At 60.3% G+C, this 14,688-nt stretch overlaps 1 protein-coding gene and 3 non-coding genes across 4 annotated transcripts; all 4 read left to right on the top strand.

Annotated features, from left to right (window-relative positions):
- The first annotated feature begins 6,691 nt into the window (after positions 1-6,691).
- LOC132345691 (uncharacterized protein MT2145) lies at positions 6,692-13,416 on the top strand. The gene is made up of 2 exons (XM_059888546.1): positions 6,692-6,830; positions 12,127-13,416. The coding sequence occupies exons 1-2, from the start codon at positions 6,706-6,708 to the stop codon at positions 12,371-12,373; spliced, it is 372 nt and encodes a 123-aa protein (XP_059744529.1). The 5' UTR covers positions 6,692-6,705; the 3' UTR covers positions 12,374-13,416.
- MIR23A (microRNA mir-23a) lies at positions 12,178-12,250 on the top strand. Its single transcript, NR_031347.1, has one exon. It is a non-coding gene; the product is annotated as a microRNA mir-23a (primary transcript).
- MIR27A (microRNA mir-27a) lies at positions 12,352-12,429 on the top strand. The gene has a single exon (NR_030884.1). It is a non-coding gene; the product is annotated as a microRNA mir-27a (primary transcript).
- MIR24-2 (microRNA mir-24-2) lies at positions 12,507-12,578 on the top strand. Its single transcript, NR_030968.1, has one exon. It is a non-coding gene; the product is annotated as a microRNA mir-24-2 (primary transcript).
- Positions 13,417-14,688: the final 1,272 nt, after the last annotated feature.

Here is a 14,688-nt window from a genome sequence, read left to right on the forward strand (position 1 = left end):
AGGGTCCTCAAACAGACCTGTCTCTGGTTCTCAGGAGGCCGATACCAGAGCCAGGGGATGGCACTAGGGACTCTCTGTGGGGTGAGACGAACCCTGAGAAGTTAGGTTAGAGCTACTGTCAAGAGGTCGAAGCCATTTTCCTATAGGGATTTGGGGAGCCGATCTGGGTGTGGGGGGTCAGGAGGGCTGTGATCATGGCTTCTGACTTTTCACCATCCGCCCCCCGCCCCCCACCGAGTAGCTAACAGTGAGCACGTTCTATGTTCCAAGCTGTGTTCTACTCGCGTGCTCAGTCGTTCAGTGGTGTCTGACTTTTTGTGATTCCATGGACTATAGCCCTCCAGGCTCCTCTGTCCATGGAATTTTCCAAGCAAGGATACTGGAGTAGATTGCCATTTCTTCCTCCAGGGTATCTTCCTGACCCAGGGATGGAACTGGTGTCTCTTGCATCTCCTGCATTGGCAGGTAGGTTCTTTACCACTATGGACATTACCTAATGTTCACAATGGCCCTCTGACAGTCCACTGGTATTCCCATTTGACACACGGGGAAACTGAGTCACAGAGAGGCACAATCCTTCGCCAGAGGAGGCAGGACACCAAACTTGAAACCAGGCAGGGTGACTTGGCCTCCTACGCTCCTCTCAGGGGGGTGCATGCCTCCTCTTGGGGGCGGTCCTATCTGTGGGAGTTTCCAGCAAGGCTATGAATCCACATTGGAGCTTAGATGGGCCAGGTAGGCTCCTTGGGGCTGTTGATGCAAGGCTGTGCCAGGTGCCCTCCCAGGCTTCCAGGCTACTTGAGGGCAGGAGAGAGTCCCCCAAGAGCCAGCATCACTTAACTCTAGGCGCCCAGGACCCATACTAGCCGCCATCCAGCTGCCCACAGGACCCCTAAGGGGGCTGCTTGAGGGGTTTCCTAGGGCCTGGATCCCATGGGGTGGGGAAGAGAGTAGGTAACAACACTGAGGTCAGGTGGACAGGTACATCCCCCACCCCCAACCCCAGTTACCTTTATTTTCTTGACTATATCATTCAAATGGTTGAGTGGGGAGACAGAAGTGTTTAGAGTCAGAGTATAAAGTCAGAGGGTCATGGCAGGAGGTGAGGAAGGGTTCCTGGAGGAGGTGGTGGCCTAGGATCTAAACAAGTTGGCAGTTGACAGGTGGGTGTGAAAGGCAGGTTGGAAAGAAGGTGGGAACCTGACAAGCAAGGTCTTGTAGGTGACAAGGGGGACCACAGAGGAACTTTTGCAGTGGATGGTAGGGAAATGTGATTGGATTTAATTGGCTCTCTCTGGAGAATGGATGGAGTAAGTAAGGCTGGAAGCAAGGAGACAAGGGAGACCAGAGTTGGAGTGGTTTCATGCCAGAGATGATGATGGCTCAGAAATACAGTTGCCAGATTTAGCAAATAAAAATACAGGAGATCCAGTTGGATTTGATTTTCAGTTATAGAGCAAGTAAAAAAAAATTTTTTTAATAGAAAGATGGCCCAACTAACTATTGCATAGGACATACTGATATGAAATGATTTAAATAAAATCAGATTTAATTGGGTGTCCTGTATTTTATCTGGCAAGAGTACTTGAGGGTCTTAGGGGACTCTGGGCATGGGGAAATAATATAACAAAGATGGAGCAAATACCCTTTGAAGTAGGTACTACTATCATCCCTGCTCTACAGACAGGTAAACCGAGGCCCAGAGGTTTTTGGTTTTTTGTTTTTTTTCCCCTCTCCCTGTATGGTTGGGTAGCATCACTGACATGAGTTTGAGTAAACTCCTGGAGTTGGTGATGGACAGGGAAGCCTGGTGTGCTGCAGTTCATGGGGTTGCAAAGAGTCAGACACGACTGAGCAACTGGACTGAACTGAACTGAACATATCTATACAGTTAATAAGTGGGTGACCCCCAGTTGGAACCTAAGATGTTGCTTACAGTTCTGCGGCGGAATAGTGGTGACCTGTAATGGGGTAGGGGATGGGACTCAGGCCAGAGTTTCTTCTGTTTCTTGGTGGTCCAGGTGAGGGCCTTCTTAAGGCAATAGACTCCTCAGCCCTCTTGCATCCTGGGATCTGTGCCACCTCCTTTGCGCCCCTCCTCCCAGGACACCGAGGCAGTGGGAGGGACGGGAGTCGGCCTCAGGGGGGCTCCTCTCCCCCGCTGCGGCTGGGCCTCGGCCTCCTCCAAGCCAGGAGGATCCGCCGTCTGTGCCCGCCGGCAGGAGGAGGGGGAGGGTTATTTTTACCTCCCTCCAGGCAGCCAGGGCGACAGGAAGTGAGCGCGCAGCCCGCCAGATGTGGGGAGCCAGGCAGCTGGGAGCAGCCACAGCTGGACTGGCCGCCGGCTGGGGGTTGGTGGGGCGGGAGGCAGGGTGTGCAGAGGGCGGAGCGCAGGCCTCAGGTCCCTCCTTTGTTCCCCCGCCGCCCCAGCCTCCCTTCTGAGGTCCCCCCTCCTCATCTCGGCGGTGACCCCGCTGTCCCTCGTCTGTGCACCAGTGCCCCGGGTGCTCGTGGGCTCTCGGGACCCGGTCGGGGAGGGGACCCTCCTCCTCGCCCTGGGGACCCCCCCCTGGTCCCAGCAGAATGAGGAGTGGGAGGGGGAGACAGCCCCTCTCCGGCCCCGCCTGCCACCGCCATTGTTTACCCGTCTGCTGCCTCCTAGGAAACTTAACCCGCCCGCGGTAATTTTATTTGGGAACTTCGGGCAGTTGCCATAGCAACCCCCAGTGACGTCAGAGGGGCTGGGGCCCGAAATCCCCGGGAAAAAGGGGGGGGGTGGGATGGGGGGAGACCCCCAGGAGGGCCCCTCCTTAACCCTGCGCCTGCCGGGCCCCAGTCAGAGGGGAGAAGGCAGCCTTCTGTGACACTTCTGGGGCACCCCCATTCTGGCCCGGTGCCAAGACAGGGTGGCCCGCCAGACCCTGATGTCATCTGGTGCTGGGTAGGTGGTGAATCAGTTCCCGGGTGGGGGCTGGGCTAAGCCTGGGGGGCTATTCCTATCTGACTCACCCCTCCCCTGCCCCAGGAGCTGGCAGGTATCCTGATGGACCCTGCCCTGGGGATTTCAGGCCCCCGGCTGGGGGACCCCATAGGTCCCGGGGGCCTCTCTGGCCCTCTGAACTGGTGGATAGACCAGAGCTTTCCTGCTGCTCCCAATGCCAATTTGGGGCAGTTGAATGAAAGGGTTAGTGGCAGGGAACTGGGTCCACTGCATAATGTCCTCCGGATGTGGGGAGTGACTAGTGCCCTAGTGAGGGGGCAGGTGGTGGGATCCCAGCTCAGTCCATAACACAGCCTGTCACCAGGGTGACAGGAGGCAGGGGCCCTGACTGGCAAGGAGGAGCGCAGCGCCAGCCGGAGGCTGGGCTGGGAGGAGCCACTCTAACCACAGTGACGTGGGACTTCCTCGGCAGGGCTTGTTTGATGTCTCTGTGTGCTGCGTTGCCATGGGGCCCGGCAGGCGGCCCTGCATATGAGCCAGGGTGACCTACAGGGCCACTGAGTCTGTCAGGGTCCCTTGACCCATCCTCCCCATCCCAGGTCTGAATGGCTACGTAAAGTGGTGTACCTATGTCCTTAATGCTTGTCCAGCTTTTACCCTGCCTCAAGCCCTGGGCTGGGACAAAGTGCAGCTCATCTCAGAGTCTCTTAACAACCCTAAAAATTACATTTTCAGGTCCATTCCACGAATGAAGAAACTGAAGCTCAGAGAGGTGTGATCACTTAGCAAAAGTTATTCAGCTAGGAATTGGGGAGCAAGAATTGGAAACTCAGTTCTGCCACTCTGCTCCCCTCCCCACTCTACCACACTGGTTCCTTGCTGTTTCTCAAATACACCAGGAACTTCCTGCCTCAGGGCCTTTGTACTGGCTGTTCCCTCTCTACCGAAACTCTGTTCCTCTAGCTGTCTGCGTGGCTTCTCCCCACCTCTTATAATCTTTGTTCAATTGTCACCTCCTCCTTCTCAGGGTAGCCTTTCTTGATCTGGCCCCCAACCCCTCACTCCTCATCTCACTGCATACTAAGTCGTTTCAATTGTGTCAGACTCTGCGACCTATGGACTGTAGCCTACCAGCCTCCTCTGTTCATGGGGTTCTCCAGGCAAGAATACTGGAATGGGTTGCCATTTTCTCCTCCAGGGGATCTTTGCAACACACGGATCCAACCTGCGTCTCTTATATCTCCTGCATTGGCAGGCAGGTTCTTTACTATTAGTGCACCTGGGAAGCCCCTTCCCCTCATCTTCTTAGCCTCCTTCTAGTCTCCCCTAATACATACCACCCAACACATTCTATATCTTTATACCTGTCTGTTTACTGCCTGTATTTCCCCCATTGATGTGGACTCCATGAGGGCAGGGTTTTTTTTGTGGCTTGTTCTCTGCTATGTCCCCAGTGCCCAGAAGAGCACCTGGCACCCAGCAGGCACTCAATGAATGTTTGAAGAATGAACAAATGGGTGTGTGTGTGCCCTGTGCCACTTGACCGCTTGGCCTGGTCTCACCCTGGCCCTGTCCTCTCACCCGTCCCCGTCATTACAAAGAATCAGTTGGCCGGTTTGGAGAGCTCTGATCCCTCTTGGCTGCTGTCCCTGGGTAAATTGGCCAGCTTAGGACCAGGGTGGAGGGGGTTGGTGGGGGCAAATGTTCAGAATCCAGATGGAGGGCTGAGGACACTGGGAAGACCCTCCCAAGTTTGGGCTGAGGGATGCTGAGCTGCTGTGGCCCAAACTACATGCAGGGTAATGGCAGAAGGCACAGTTGGCATAGTTATCCCTGGAGGCCAGCCTGGAGCAGGCATTTCCCCCACATGTATGCCTGATTGGATTAATAAGAATAGGAGGATGGTTCTCGATGGAGACCTTGTCCCAGGGCATAAAGGGAGTGTTCTGGAGAGGTGGTGTGGAGGAGGTGCCCTATTGTAATTTGGTCACTTTATACTTCTAGAATGGGTTGTGTGTGTGTGTGTGCAAGCACGCACATGCACGAATGTGTCCACAGTAAGACCCTGGACCCTGGGAACTCCATTCCCCTGTTTGTAGCTGCTCAGGAGGTCCTGTGGTGAGTGCCCCACCCCCTCAGGGCCCCGCCCTGAGTTGGGGAATTCTGTGCCACCCCAAATCTTCCCCTGGGGCCCCACAGGCAGCTCTGCCCCCTCCTGCCCCAACCTGCCAGATCCTGCAGCCTGGGCCAGCCTGCCCCTTGGGCCCCACAGAGAAGACAGACCCGGGAGCCCCCAGGGCTGGGCCCCATGGGATAGTAGCTAGGTGTGGCTTCTGCCCCTCTCTCCCCAATCCCACTGAGATCCAAAGTGGGGAACCTGTTGAGCTGAACGGGGGAAATGAGGGAGCCTGGAAGAATTCTGGGGGAGCGAGGTGACCCACAAGGCATCCAACCAGCCCTTCCAGTCTTCTGCCTGGGCCCTCCTGCTGGGTACCCTTCTATCCCAGCTTTAGTCTTACTGCCCAGGAGGTGGGTTATGAAGAATCTGAGCACCGCCCCCCCCCCCCACCAAGCCCCAATTATATGACTTTGGAAATATTGGAGGTGGATGGGAGGAAACCTGTCTCCCAAAGCAGTGCCCACACAGGTCTGGGAAGGGTCCTCAAGCCATAGAACCTTGCTGCGGCATCATGGTGGTGGTGATGGTGGTCTGCGGGCCACTGACTCCCATCCCATCTTGGAGAGGGCAAAGTGGCATCCGGGCCTGCCCAAGGAGGCTGGCTTGGCGGCACAGGGCACCCCGCCCCTCCTTCGCTGAGTTTTGTTCCCGGCCCCCCACCTGGGCACGGGGCCAGGCCCCAAGGCAGGGCCCCGTACTGGTGAACAATGCCTCCGTGTTCCTCCTCCCGGTTGAGGGGAGGTCCGCGGAGGATGAGGTGGGACAGACAGGCTCGCAGGGAAGGCGGGAGGGATGCAGGGAGGGGCTCTCTCTCAGGGATACTCCAGGAGCTGGGAGTTTCCCAGAGGCCCTGGGTAGATGGGGGGTGGGGATGCCGGGAAGCCTGGCGGGGAGGGGCGGGGGGAGGGGACCTAGACCAGGGACCACCTGGACTGGGGTCAGCAGGTCTTCAATGGCAGCAGGAGAGGGTTGGGTGGGATAAAAGGAGGGACTTCCTGAGGCTAAAGAACGCACGTGTAAATGCATAGAGTGGGGATTCGTAATTGGCCGAACCCCAGAATTCCCCGGGCCCATGCCCCCCAGGGCAGGGAGGGGTCTACAGTGGCAGTGTGGCACTGTGCCCCCGCCATCTACCCTGTCCTTGTCCATGGCCTCCTGGGTTTCTCTCCGGGCGCAGGGGAGCAGAACTTAGGCCAAGAGGGGTTTCGGGTGCGATATGGATTAGGAACCACCGCCGCCCCCCCCCCCCCCCCCCCCGCGCCCCGCCAACATCTCAGCAGGAAGGGCGTTCGTTGAAGAACTGGGGCTGGATCCCCGAGCCCAGGACCCAGAGGGGGAAGTTGAGCTAAGTCTCAGGCTCAGGAAGAGTTGGGACAAGGGAGGGAAAAGTTAGGGCTGAGTTGGGGACGGGACCGAGTTGGGGGACCTGAGAGAGAAAGTGGGGGCGGACCGGCTCCGGGGGCACATGACGGCGGCGCCCGCCCCGCCCCGCGCCCGCCCCCGCCCCCTGCCCGGCCCGGGAGGGGAGGAGACGAGGAGGTTTTAAAAGCGATTCGGCCCCGCGGCGGGCCGGCCAGTGAGTGGGATGGAGCGCGGCCGGCGACCGCCCCCGGCCCTCTCGGGCCCGCCGCCCGCCTGCCCGGCCGGGTGTCGGCCGGCCGGGCCGGGGCGGCGGCCGGAGCCCCGAGTGCCGGCTCCCCTCCCCCGCGGGTGAGTCGGGGAAGCAACCGGGAGGGAGACTGCGGCGCCGTGGTGGCGGCGACAACTTTTCCGCGCTGGACTCGTGGGCGGAGTGGGGGGTGCGCCTGGCGGGTCCCCCACCCCTGGGCGAGGGGGAGGGCGCCGCCCCGCCGCCGGTGGTTGAGGGGACGGCGGGGCCGGTCTGATGGTGGCGGCCGCGGAGTCCCGCGGCGCCCCCTGCGGAGCTGGGAAAGGGCGGCCCACCTCTACCCCGTCCCCAAGGGCCCTCCGCGGCCTCCCCAGCCACTCCCCCGACCCAGGAGATTCGTGAGAGCGTGCTGGGGAGGGCGGGTCCCAACGCGAATCGGGGCAGGTCAAGGTGGGTCGGAGTTGGGCGCAGGGTGGGAGAGTATGCGCCCCCCTCGGGGTGGAGGGAATGGACATGGTGTCTTGGCCCCTGGAGTGGGAAGGTAGGTGCCTGTCTGGACTGTGTAAGTGAGGATCTCCCAGAGTTCTGTGGATGCGGGTGGAGGACAGTGCTTCAAGTTCTTGACATGTCAGCCAGTGTGGGGGTGGGGAGGCCCTCCAGAGGAGAGAAGTGGGGACCCAGCAGTCCAACCTGGGTTTAAAAGAGGACTAGGGGGACCCCTCTCCTCCCTTCTCACTCCTTCTGGCCCAACTAAGAAGACTCATTCATAGAAAGGGGGCCCACATCTGGGAGATTCCTGGAGGGCTGACTCCTCTGCCCTGTGTAGCTTGGGGTTCCCGTGCCCTTGGGGTGCAAAAAGAGGGTGAAAGGGCTCAGACTGAACCTGGACCCCCTTCATCCTAGCGCCAGACTGACCTCTGCCCCCAGTGCTGGGCTCCACGGCTACCAAAGCCCCTCAGCCCTACACTGCCTGTCGGGTGCAAGCCAGCCAGGCCCAGACCCAGTGGCTTCCTGAATGTCTTGGAGGTGCGGTTGGCTGTGTCACCTATCCTTTCTGCCCCAGCCCCAACCAACTGCCTGCTCCTGGTGGGTGGTCTTTGAGGGGGAAGCTGGGACCCTTGGCATAAGGGTGTCCTCTGGCAGCCCTGCTGATGCCAGCCCGAGCCGGAGGGCAGTCCCCAACAGGTGCCCGAGCTTAGAGGCGAGGTGATGGAGGGCACACCCTGTCCGCTCACCCACGCACTGTGCCTGGGCCAGCCCATGCGCATGTGTTCACATGCCGCCGTCCTGGGAAGGCACGGGCCCTAGGGCTCCGTGCCAGCTCTCTTCTAGCGCCCCAGGGGCACCCACTGCCCTCTGTCCTTGCAGGATGTCCTCTGGGAGCTCCCTCAAGACCCCAGTGGGCAAGTCTTGTCTCTGTGGATCTGGAGGGGGCCCCTAACGTAGCTGCTGACCTGGCTCTGGGTTGGCACGCGGAGCACATGCGTGACAGGGCGTGTCCAGGGGGGTCGGGCCTGTCTGTGCCGGCCCGGCCTCTGACTCTCCGCAGACCCTTGCTCAGTGGAAAGAAACAACAGGGACGGATGCTCCAAGGGTCCTCCGCGGGACCCCCCCACCAACCCCTACCTGTTGCAAGTGAAGGCCAGATGTATGCGGGCCGCAGCTGCGGGGAAGACCCCTGGCCCCCTGGAAGTCTGAGGAACACTGGCCCAAAGAGTACAGTGGGAGGATCTGCTCACCAAGGGCCTAGGTGATTCTTTGATATACCGTAAGATTTTTCAGCGTTTGCCCTTTACCTTGGGAAGCTGGGTGGGGGAGTCAGTTCGAAGCGAAGGACGCTGCCAGGAACCCTGGGCGGTCCGGAGAAAATTCCTTCCGGCCCCTCTCTGGGCTGGCTGGCCAGCCCTTTCCCGCTCTGCATGCACTTGAAGCCAGGATCAGGCCTTGGCTTTTCCTTAGACTTCTCGCAGGACCTTGGGCCTGGCTCTGAATCCTCTGGGTCTCAGCTTCTCCATCTGTATATGGGAAGCATTGGGAAAGCGAGCGGAGAGATATGTCCGCTTCCCCTCCCTGTCCAAGGCCCTCGCCTTCAGATCCCTTTAGGGGGCGGCCCTCTGACCACCTTCCCTCCTGCCATCCGGTGTCCTGGGTGATCATGGAGGTGTGTCTGGGGAAGACTGGTCCCCTGGGAAGGACGTACTCGGAAGCCAATGGGTGTGGGCGTGTGAGAATCCTTGGGCAGAGAAGGACGCCGCCATACTGGGCACGGCTGAGTCATGCTCTAGCGGCGCCTTGCCCCAGGGTGCTGGAGCTGGCGCCACCCTGGGTGTGGTCACCAAGCTGTGGCCCTGGGCAGAGCAGGCCTGGGTGGTCTGGGTTGGGGTCCTGGGTTGGGCCAGGGAACCGACTTGGGCGATGCTAAGCCCCTCAGCCTCCTCCTGTCCTTGGTCTGGTGTCAGCGTCCAGGACCGTGGTCACCCACACCTTGGGAATGGTTTGGGGAGCCCAGGAACCTAGAGCTTTGGGCCTGGGAATTGTCAGGGTGCCGTAGGAGGGGGACAGGGCCTGGAAGCCAGCGACTATCCTCGAGGCCAGCGGCCCCCAAAATGCAGGCCAGATGGCTGGGACAGGGACCTGTTTGGGGATAAGGCAGAAGTGAATGTGGTCTAGCATGTACCCCTCAGTGAAGGGCTCACCGTGTGGACGTTAGGGGTCCCCTGGGAATTCTGTGATCGGACTGAGGGTCATCAGAGTTGAAGGCAGGGGCTGGAGCGTGGTGTGGCTGGGCACCATGGGGGCTGAGATGTGACTTGCACGGTTCCCCTATTTATAACAAGTGATTCACTCCTCACTTACTCACCCCTTCCTGAGCCTGCCCCACTCCCTCAGCCCTGGATGGGCAGTGGGGGCCCACCCACTTGCCAGTGGCCTGCCTTCCTTCAGCTGGGTGCCGACCTCCGAGGGCTGCCCTGTCAGTTGGGCTGGTGGTGATGGTGGCCTCGTTGGGATGGGGGTGACGGGTGAGGGGGCGGGTGGCCCTGGTGGTCAGGCGGCACTTGGCTGGAAGGCCCAGGTTAGCGGCTGGCTCAGGGCCTGGCCCAGGGAGCCTCTGCGGAGAGTCTGGGCCCATTAGGCAAAGCGTTAGTGACAGGCTGGGAGGGCGGGGCCAGCGGCCCTTGGTATTTTCCGATCCCAGCTGCTCTGAGAGGGTGGAAAGTATTTGGGGACCAGGCTTGGGGGCGGCGGCGGCGGTGGTGGTGGCGCCCCCGGCGGAAGCTGCCCCTGATTCATTCTTGGAGCATGGGGTTTGGGGGGGGTGGGTAGGCTTGCGGAGCATGTCTCTCAAGTCCACGCCCTGTCTGCAGAGCAGACTTAGACACCCATCTATCCATCCGTCCATGGTGTGACCTGGGGCCTGCCCTACTCCCCTGGCCCAAGGGCCCTCCGCCCGCCCCCCCCCCCAAGCCCCCCGCAGATGCCTCCAGCTGCCAGGAGCTTGTCCTCCCTGGACACTGTCTCCCCTGAGCCTGAGGGGCACGCCTACGGTAATGGGGGTCATCCTGCTCCTGGGCACCTGCCTGGTAGTGCCCCCTCCACTGGAGACCCAGATCTTTTGTGCCTGCAGGGATTGGGGAGTGGCCTTGGCCCCGGCCTGGGGCTCTGTGCAGGGGAAACCCCACAGGAAACGGGCCTGGCCAAATGGCCGCCCTTCCCGTTTCGTCCCTGGGACACGAATGTGCTGTCTCACTTCCGGAGGCGGCCCAGGGAGGCTGGCTGCCCTGCGGGGCCTCGTCTGCTCCCAGTTGGTGCCCCTAGACCTTGAGGAGTCAGGGCTGGGCTGGGGCCCCGCCGTAAAGTGGGTGGCCAGCGTATGTAATGTGTGTATGGCGGGGTCGGCGCAGAACAGGACACCTCCCTCCACCTGTCTCCCGGGGGTGGCCACCCCCTATCATATCTGGGTGCCGAGGTCCTACCCATGTGCAGTTCCTGAATGCCATCCTCCTTCCTGTTTCTGCCTGGGGAATGATGACAGCGTAGCCCCGTCCCAATTATACACAGCACTCAACGAGTTCCTCACCACAGCATTGCCCCTGCTTTGCCAATGGGGAAACGGAGGCCCAGAGAGGTTGAGTTCCCTGCCCGGTGTCGCCCAGCTGGTGCGCTGCAAAGCCAGGGTTCAAATGCAACTGGACTGGCTCCAGAGTTCAGGGCTCCTAGCCACAGGGCTCTCATCCTCCGGGAGGTCTCTGTTTACTGAACACAGGGCTGGCTTCACCGGCTGGTGACCTGTGCGGTTCACAGGGTGTTTCCCCACTGAGAAGGACCCCGAGATTTCATTTTTTTTTTCCCCACCTGAGTATTCATTTTGCACTGAGTCCCATAAATTCTGTAGGGAGTCCTGGTGCTGGGTAGTTGCTACATACTGTTGGTGAAACCTCACTGTGTTACGTGGTAGAGGCTCTTGGTGCCACTGTACAGATGGAGAGACTGAGGCTTGGATGGTATCTTGGAAACCATGGAGCTGGGATTTGCACCTGGAGCCTGGGTCTGGTGCTCTGGGTGGGTGCGTGCCTGGGGGAAGAGCGGGGCGCCCGCTGTCGGCATCCGCTCTGGTGGGGCGCAGGCTGAGGCCTGGCCGCTGAGGAGACAGGGCCATGGGGGGAGGCCCTAGTGGTTTCCTCCTGCCCTTCAGGCTTCTAGGAAGTGGCGCCAGCTGGGGTGAGATCACTTCCTCAGCCGCCTGCCCGCCACCCCCTCAGCTTCCTCTCCCCATGGCCCCATTTAGCCTGCCCAGGGCTCCGTGTTGCGGGCGGGGGTGGGGGGGTGGGGGCTCGGCCAAGGAAAGGAGGGGAGGCTCACTCTGGGAGTTCCTACAGCCTCCTTGGCCGAAAGTGACCCTCTGGGTATCTCTACCTCTCTGGGTCTGGGAAGCATGGCTGGGGGTGTCCAGCCTGGTGGTATCTTTAGCTGCTGCCGCACCCAGGGACGAGGGAGCCCGGTGGGCTGCCGTCTATGGGGTCGCACAGAGTCGGACACGACTGAAGCGACTTAGCAGCAGCAGCACTTGCAGAAGGGCTTCCCAGGTGGCGCTAGTGGTAAAGAACCCGCCTGCCAATGCAGGAGACAAGAGAACGAGGGTTCGATCCCTGGGTGGCGAAGATCCCCTGGAGGAGGGCATGGCAACCCACTACAGTATTCTTGCCTGGAGAATCCCAAGAACAGGGGAGCCTGACGGACTACAGTCCATGGGGTCACAAGAGTCAGGCACCACTGAAGCGACAGCATAGACGCACGTGGGGAAAATGGCTTCTCTGCTAGACCTCAAAGGATGGCGGCAAGGGGGGACATGGAGGGCAGGTGTCCTCAAATCTCACGACCTCCTTTCGTCTCTCCTAGGTGCCAGCTGCTGGCCCTGCCCGGCGCCCTGCCCCTTGACCCTGGTGCCATGGCCGGCTGGGGTTCCTGGGGATGGGATTTGCTGCCTGTCACAAATCACATTGCCAGGGATTTCCAACCGACCCTGAGCCCTGTCTCCGGGGCCGCCATTGTCACTGCCACTGCTGAGGACGCTGACCCTGGGGATGGGGATGGGGTGGCAGCGAGGCCCCCACTGCTCACATCTGGCCTGGGGAGCAGGGCTTAGCTGCTTGTGAGCAGGTCCACATCAAATCGTGTTCACAGTGGCTAAGTTCCGCCCCCCCAAGGGCCCTGCCGCTGCCTCTGGCCCTGCCACCTCTCCCCCTCTGCTGCCTGGCCAACCTCGGGGCCTCCCTGGGCTCTGCCTCCCGTGCCTACTGAGCTGAAACACAGTTGATTTGTGCACACTGGCTCAGTTCAGCAGGAACAGGAGTCAAGCCCCCTTGGAGTCTGCTGTGGCCCCTGCCCTCCTTGGGTGGGCCAGTCGCTGCCCGGGGGAAGAAATGAGGACCCTGCTGGCCTGGGACCTGGGTCCGGAGGAGGAACCTGGGGATGGGTGGAGCCTGGAATGGGGTGGGTGAACCCAGCTGTTTGCTGCAGGCCCCCTCCTCCAATTTCTGCACTTGGGGACTGCCCCCGTGCCCCCCAGTCCCAACTCAAGACTGGGCTGTGCTCCCAGGGAGGATGAGCAGACAGGCAGGTGGCTGGCTGGCTGGCCTTTCCATGAAGAAAGGAAGCCAGATGTGTCCTTGCCTGGCCGACCCTCGGCCCCTCCTCGTCCAAGCTTGGTGGGGGCTTGGCTGGCCTGCATCTTCCCAGCAGCCAGTTACCAAAGAGGAAGCTGCCTTGGGCCCCCCAGACCGTTAAATGCCAACTCCGGGCTTCCGGAACCAGGCTGGCCTGACCTGAACCTGCCTGGCCCCTTCTCCCTGGGCCCTGTGGCTTCCTAACTTGGGGGGAGGGGCCATGGCACCCTCCTGGCACATGGGGTGGGGAATGAGGTCCCTGTGGGCCCAGAGGACGCAAGCAGGCCTGCTCAGTTCTTGGGTGGGTCCAGGGCATGGAAGAGTTAAGACTGTATCCATCATCAGATGGAATAGGGCTCTTCTAGGCGTGAAACTAGGTATGTAGAGTGAAGCCCCCCAAGCTGTCAAGAGTTGGCTCAGTGTACCCCTCCTCCATCGAAGCAGCAGCAGACATCAGCTTGGGGAAGTCTCTGCTGTGTCTTGAGCCTGCTGTCCAGTTAAATAAAAGCTTCCCCCTGCCTTATGCCTGGTCTGCTGGTTGTGATGTATTCTATTCTAGTCTGCAACCCTGGAGTCCTGGCTTTTTGTCTGGGGAGGGTTGATGGGTCTGAATTTATTTTCCTGGCCTCCTGGGCTCCTGACCTCACAGGATCCCGAGCCCTACCCTGCCCACTCTGGAGACGATGAAAATTTAGTCATTTGGGTGCCCTTTAGTCATAAAGGGTGCCCTTATCATGGAAAGGTGAACTTGAAGAGTGTGCCCTGGGGTTCAGGGGTGGGTTAGAGGGACAGACATTCAGGGTTGGTGTGGTAACAAGAACTGGAACCTAGACGGGAGGATGATAAGGAATGCCCCATGTCCAGGGGTGAGGTGGAAGGGAATGGGACCCAATCTAAGCTGGTGGTTGAGGGTGACCCGGAAGAAAACACTGGACATTTGAAGGTACCGGAAGGTGTTGATCTAATGACATTTACGGGTGACTTAGACATAAGGGACAACTTGGATTGGGGTTAAGATTTGAGATGTCTGGTATCTGAGAACCGTGGTGGGGAAATTATGTGTGTGGGCCCAAGGGGGACATTTGGCTGTGACTGGGACCTGAGTGGCACCCTAGGTGTGTGGGGATATCTGCAGATGATTTGGAGAGCCGAGGGGCACAGTAAGGGGTGCCCCAAAGTCTGAGAACATTTGAAGGCAGCCGGGAACCCCAAGGGCCAAAGCTGAGATAGGGCCCTCAGGACTGCCGCCTCTACCCTGCCAGGCCTCCAGGCGGCGCTAAGGAGCTTGTGGGTCCGCTGGGGTCTCCCCTCACATACCTGCAGGAATGTGTGAGGCGGGGCAGAAGGTGGGGTCATCTCCAACTGGTTCCCTCCAGCGCAGGGCGGTGCCAAGAGCCAATCGCCTTGCCCAGCGCCAGGGAAGGCCCGCCCACGCCTGCGCGCAGGCCCTTGGTGTCCTCCAGCTGCTGGCCCCGCCCAGCCTCGCTCTGAACCCCGCCTCTCCGGGAAGCCTGTCCTCGCCTGCCCCGGCCCTGACGCTGACCCAGTCAGTGAGTCCCTCTGTCCGTCAGTCTCTAAAGGCAGGAAACCAGTAAAGGCAACTAAAGGCCTTCTCGCCATCACCCAGGTCCCTCATCCGCGGGGTAGGAGCCCAGACACGCCCTAGGCGCGCCCGGCATTGACCATGCCCACGTCATCTCGGCAAGAACCTCGCCCACCAAGGCCTAATCTAAACCGCGTTCCACTTTTGGGGGCTGTGTCTTCCCCACCCAGCTGCACCCAGCACCTGACAGGC

Source organism: Bos taurus, chromosome 7 (genome assembly GCF_002263795.3).
Source record: "Bos taurus isolate L1 Dominette 01449 registration number 42190680 breed Hereford chromosome 7, ARS-UCD2.0, whole genome shotgun sequence".
NCBI classification, from domain to species: Eukaryota; Metazoa; Chordata; class Mammalia; order Artiodactyla; family Bovidae; genus Bos; species Bos taurus.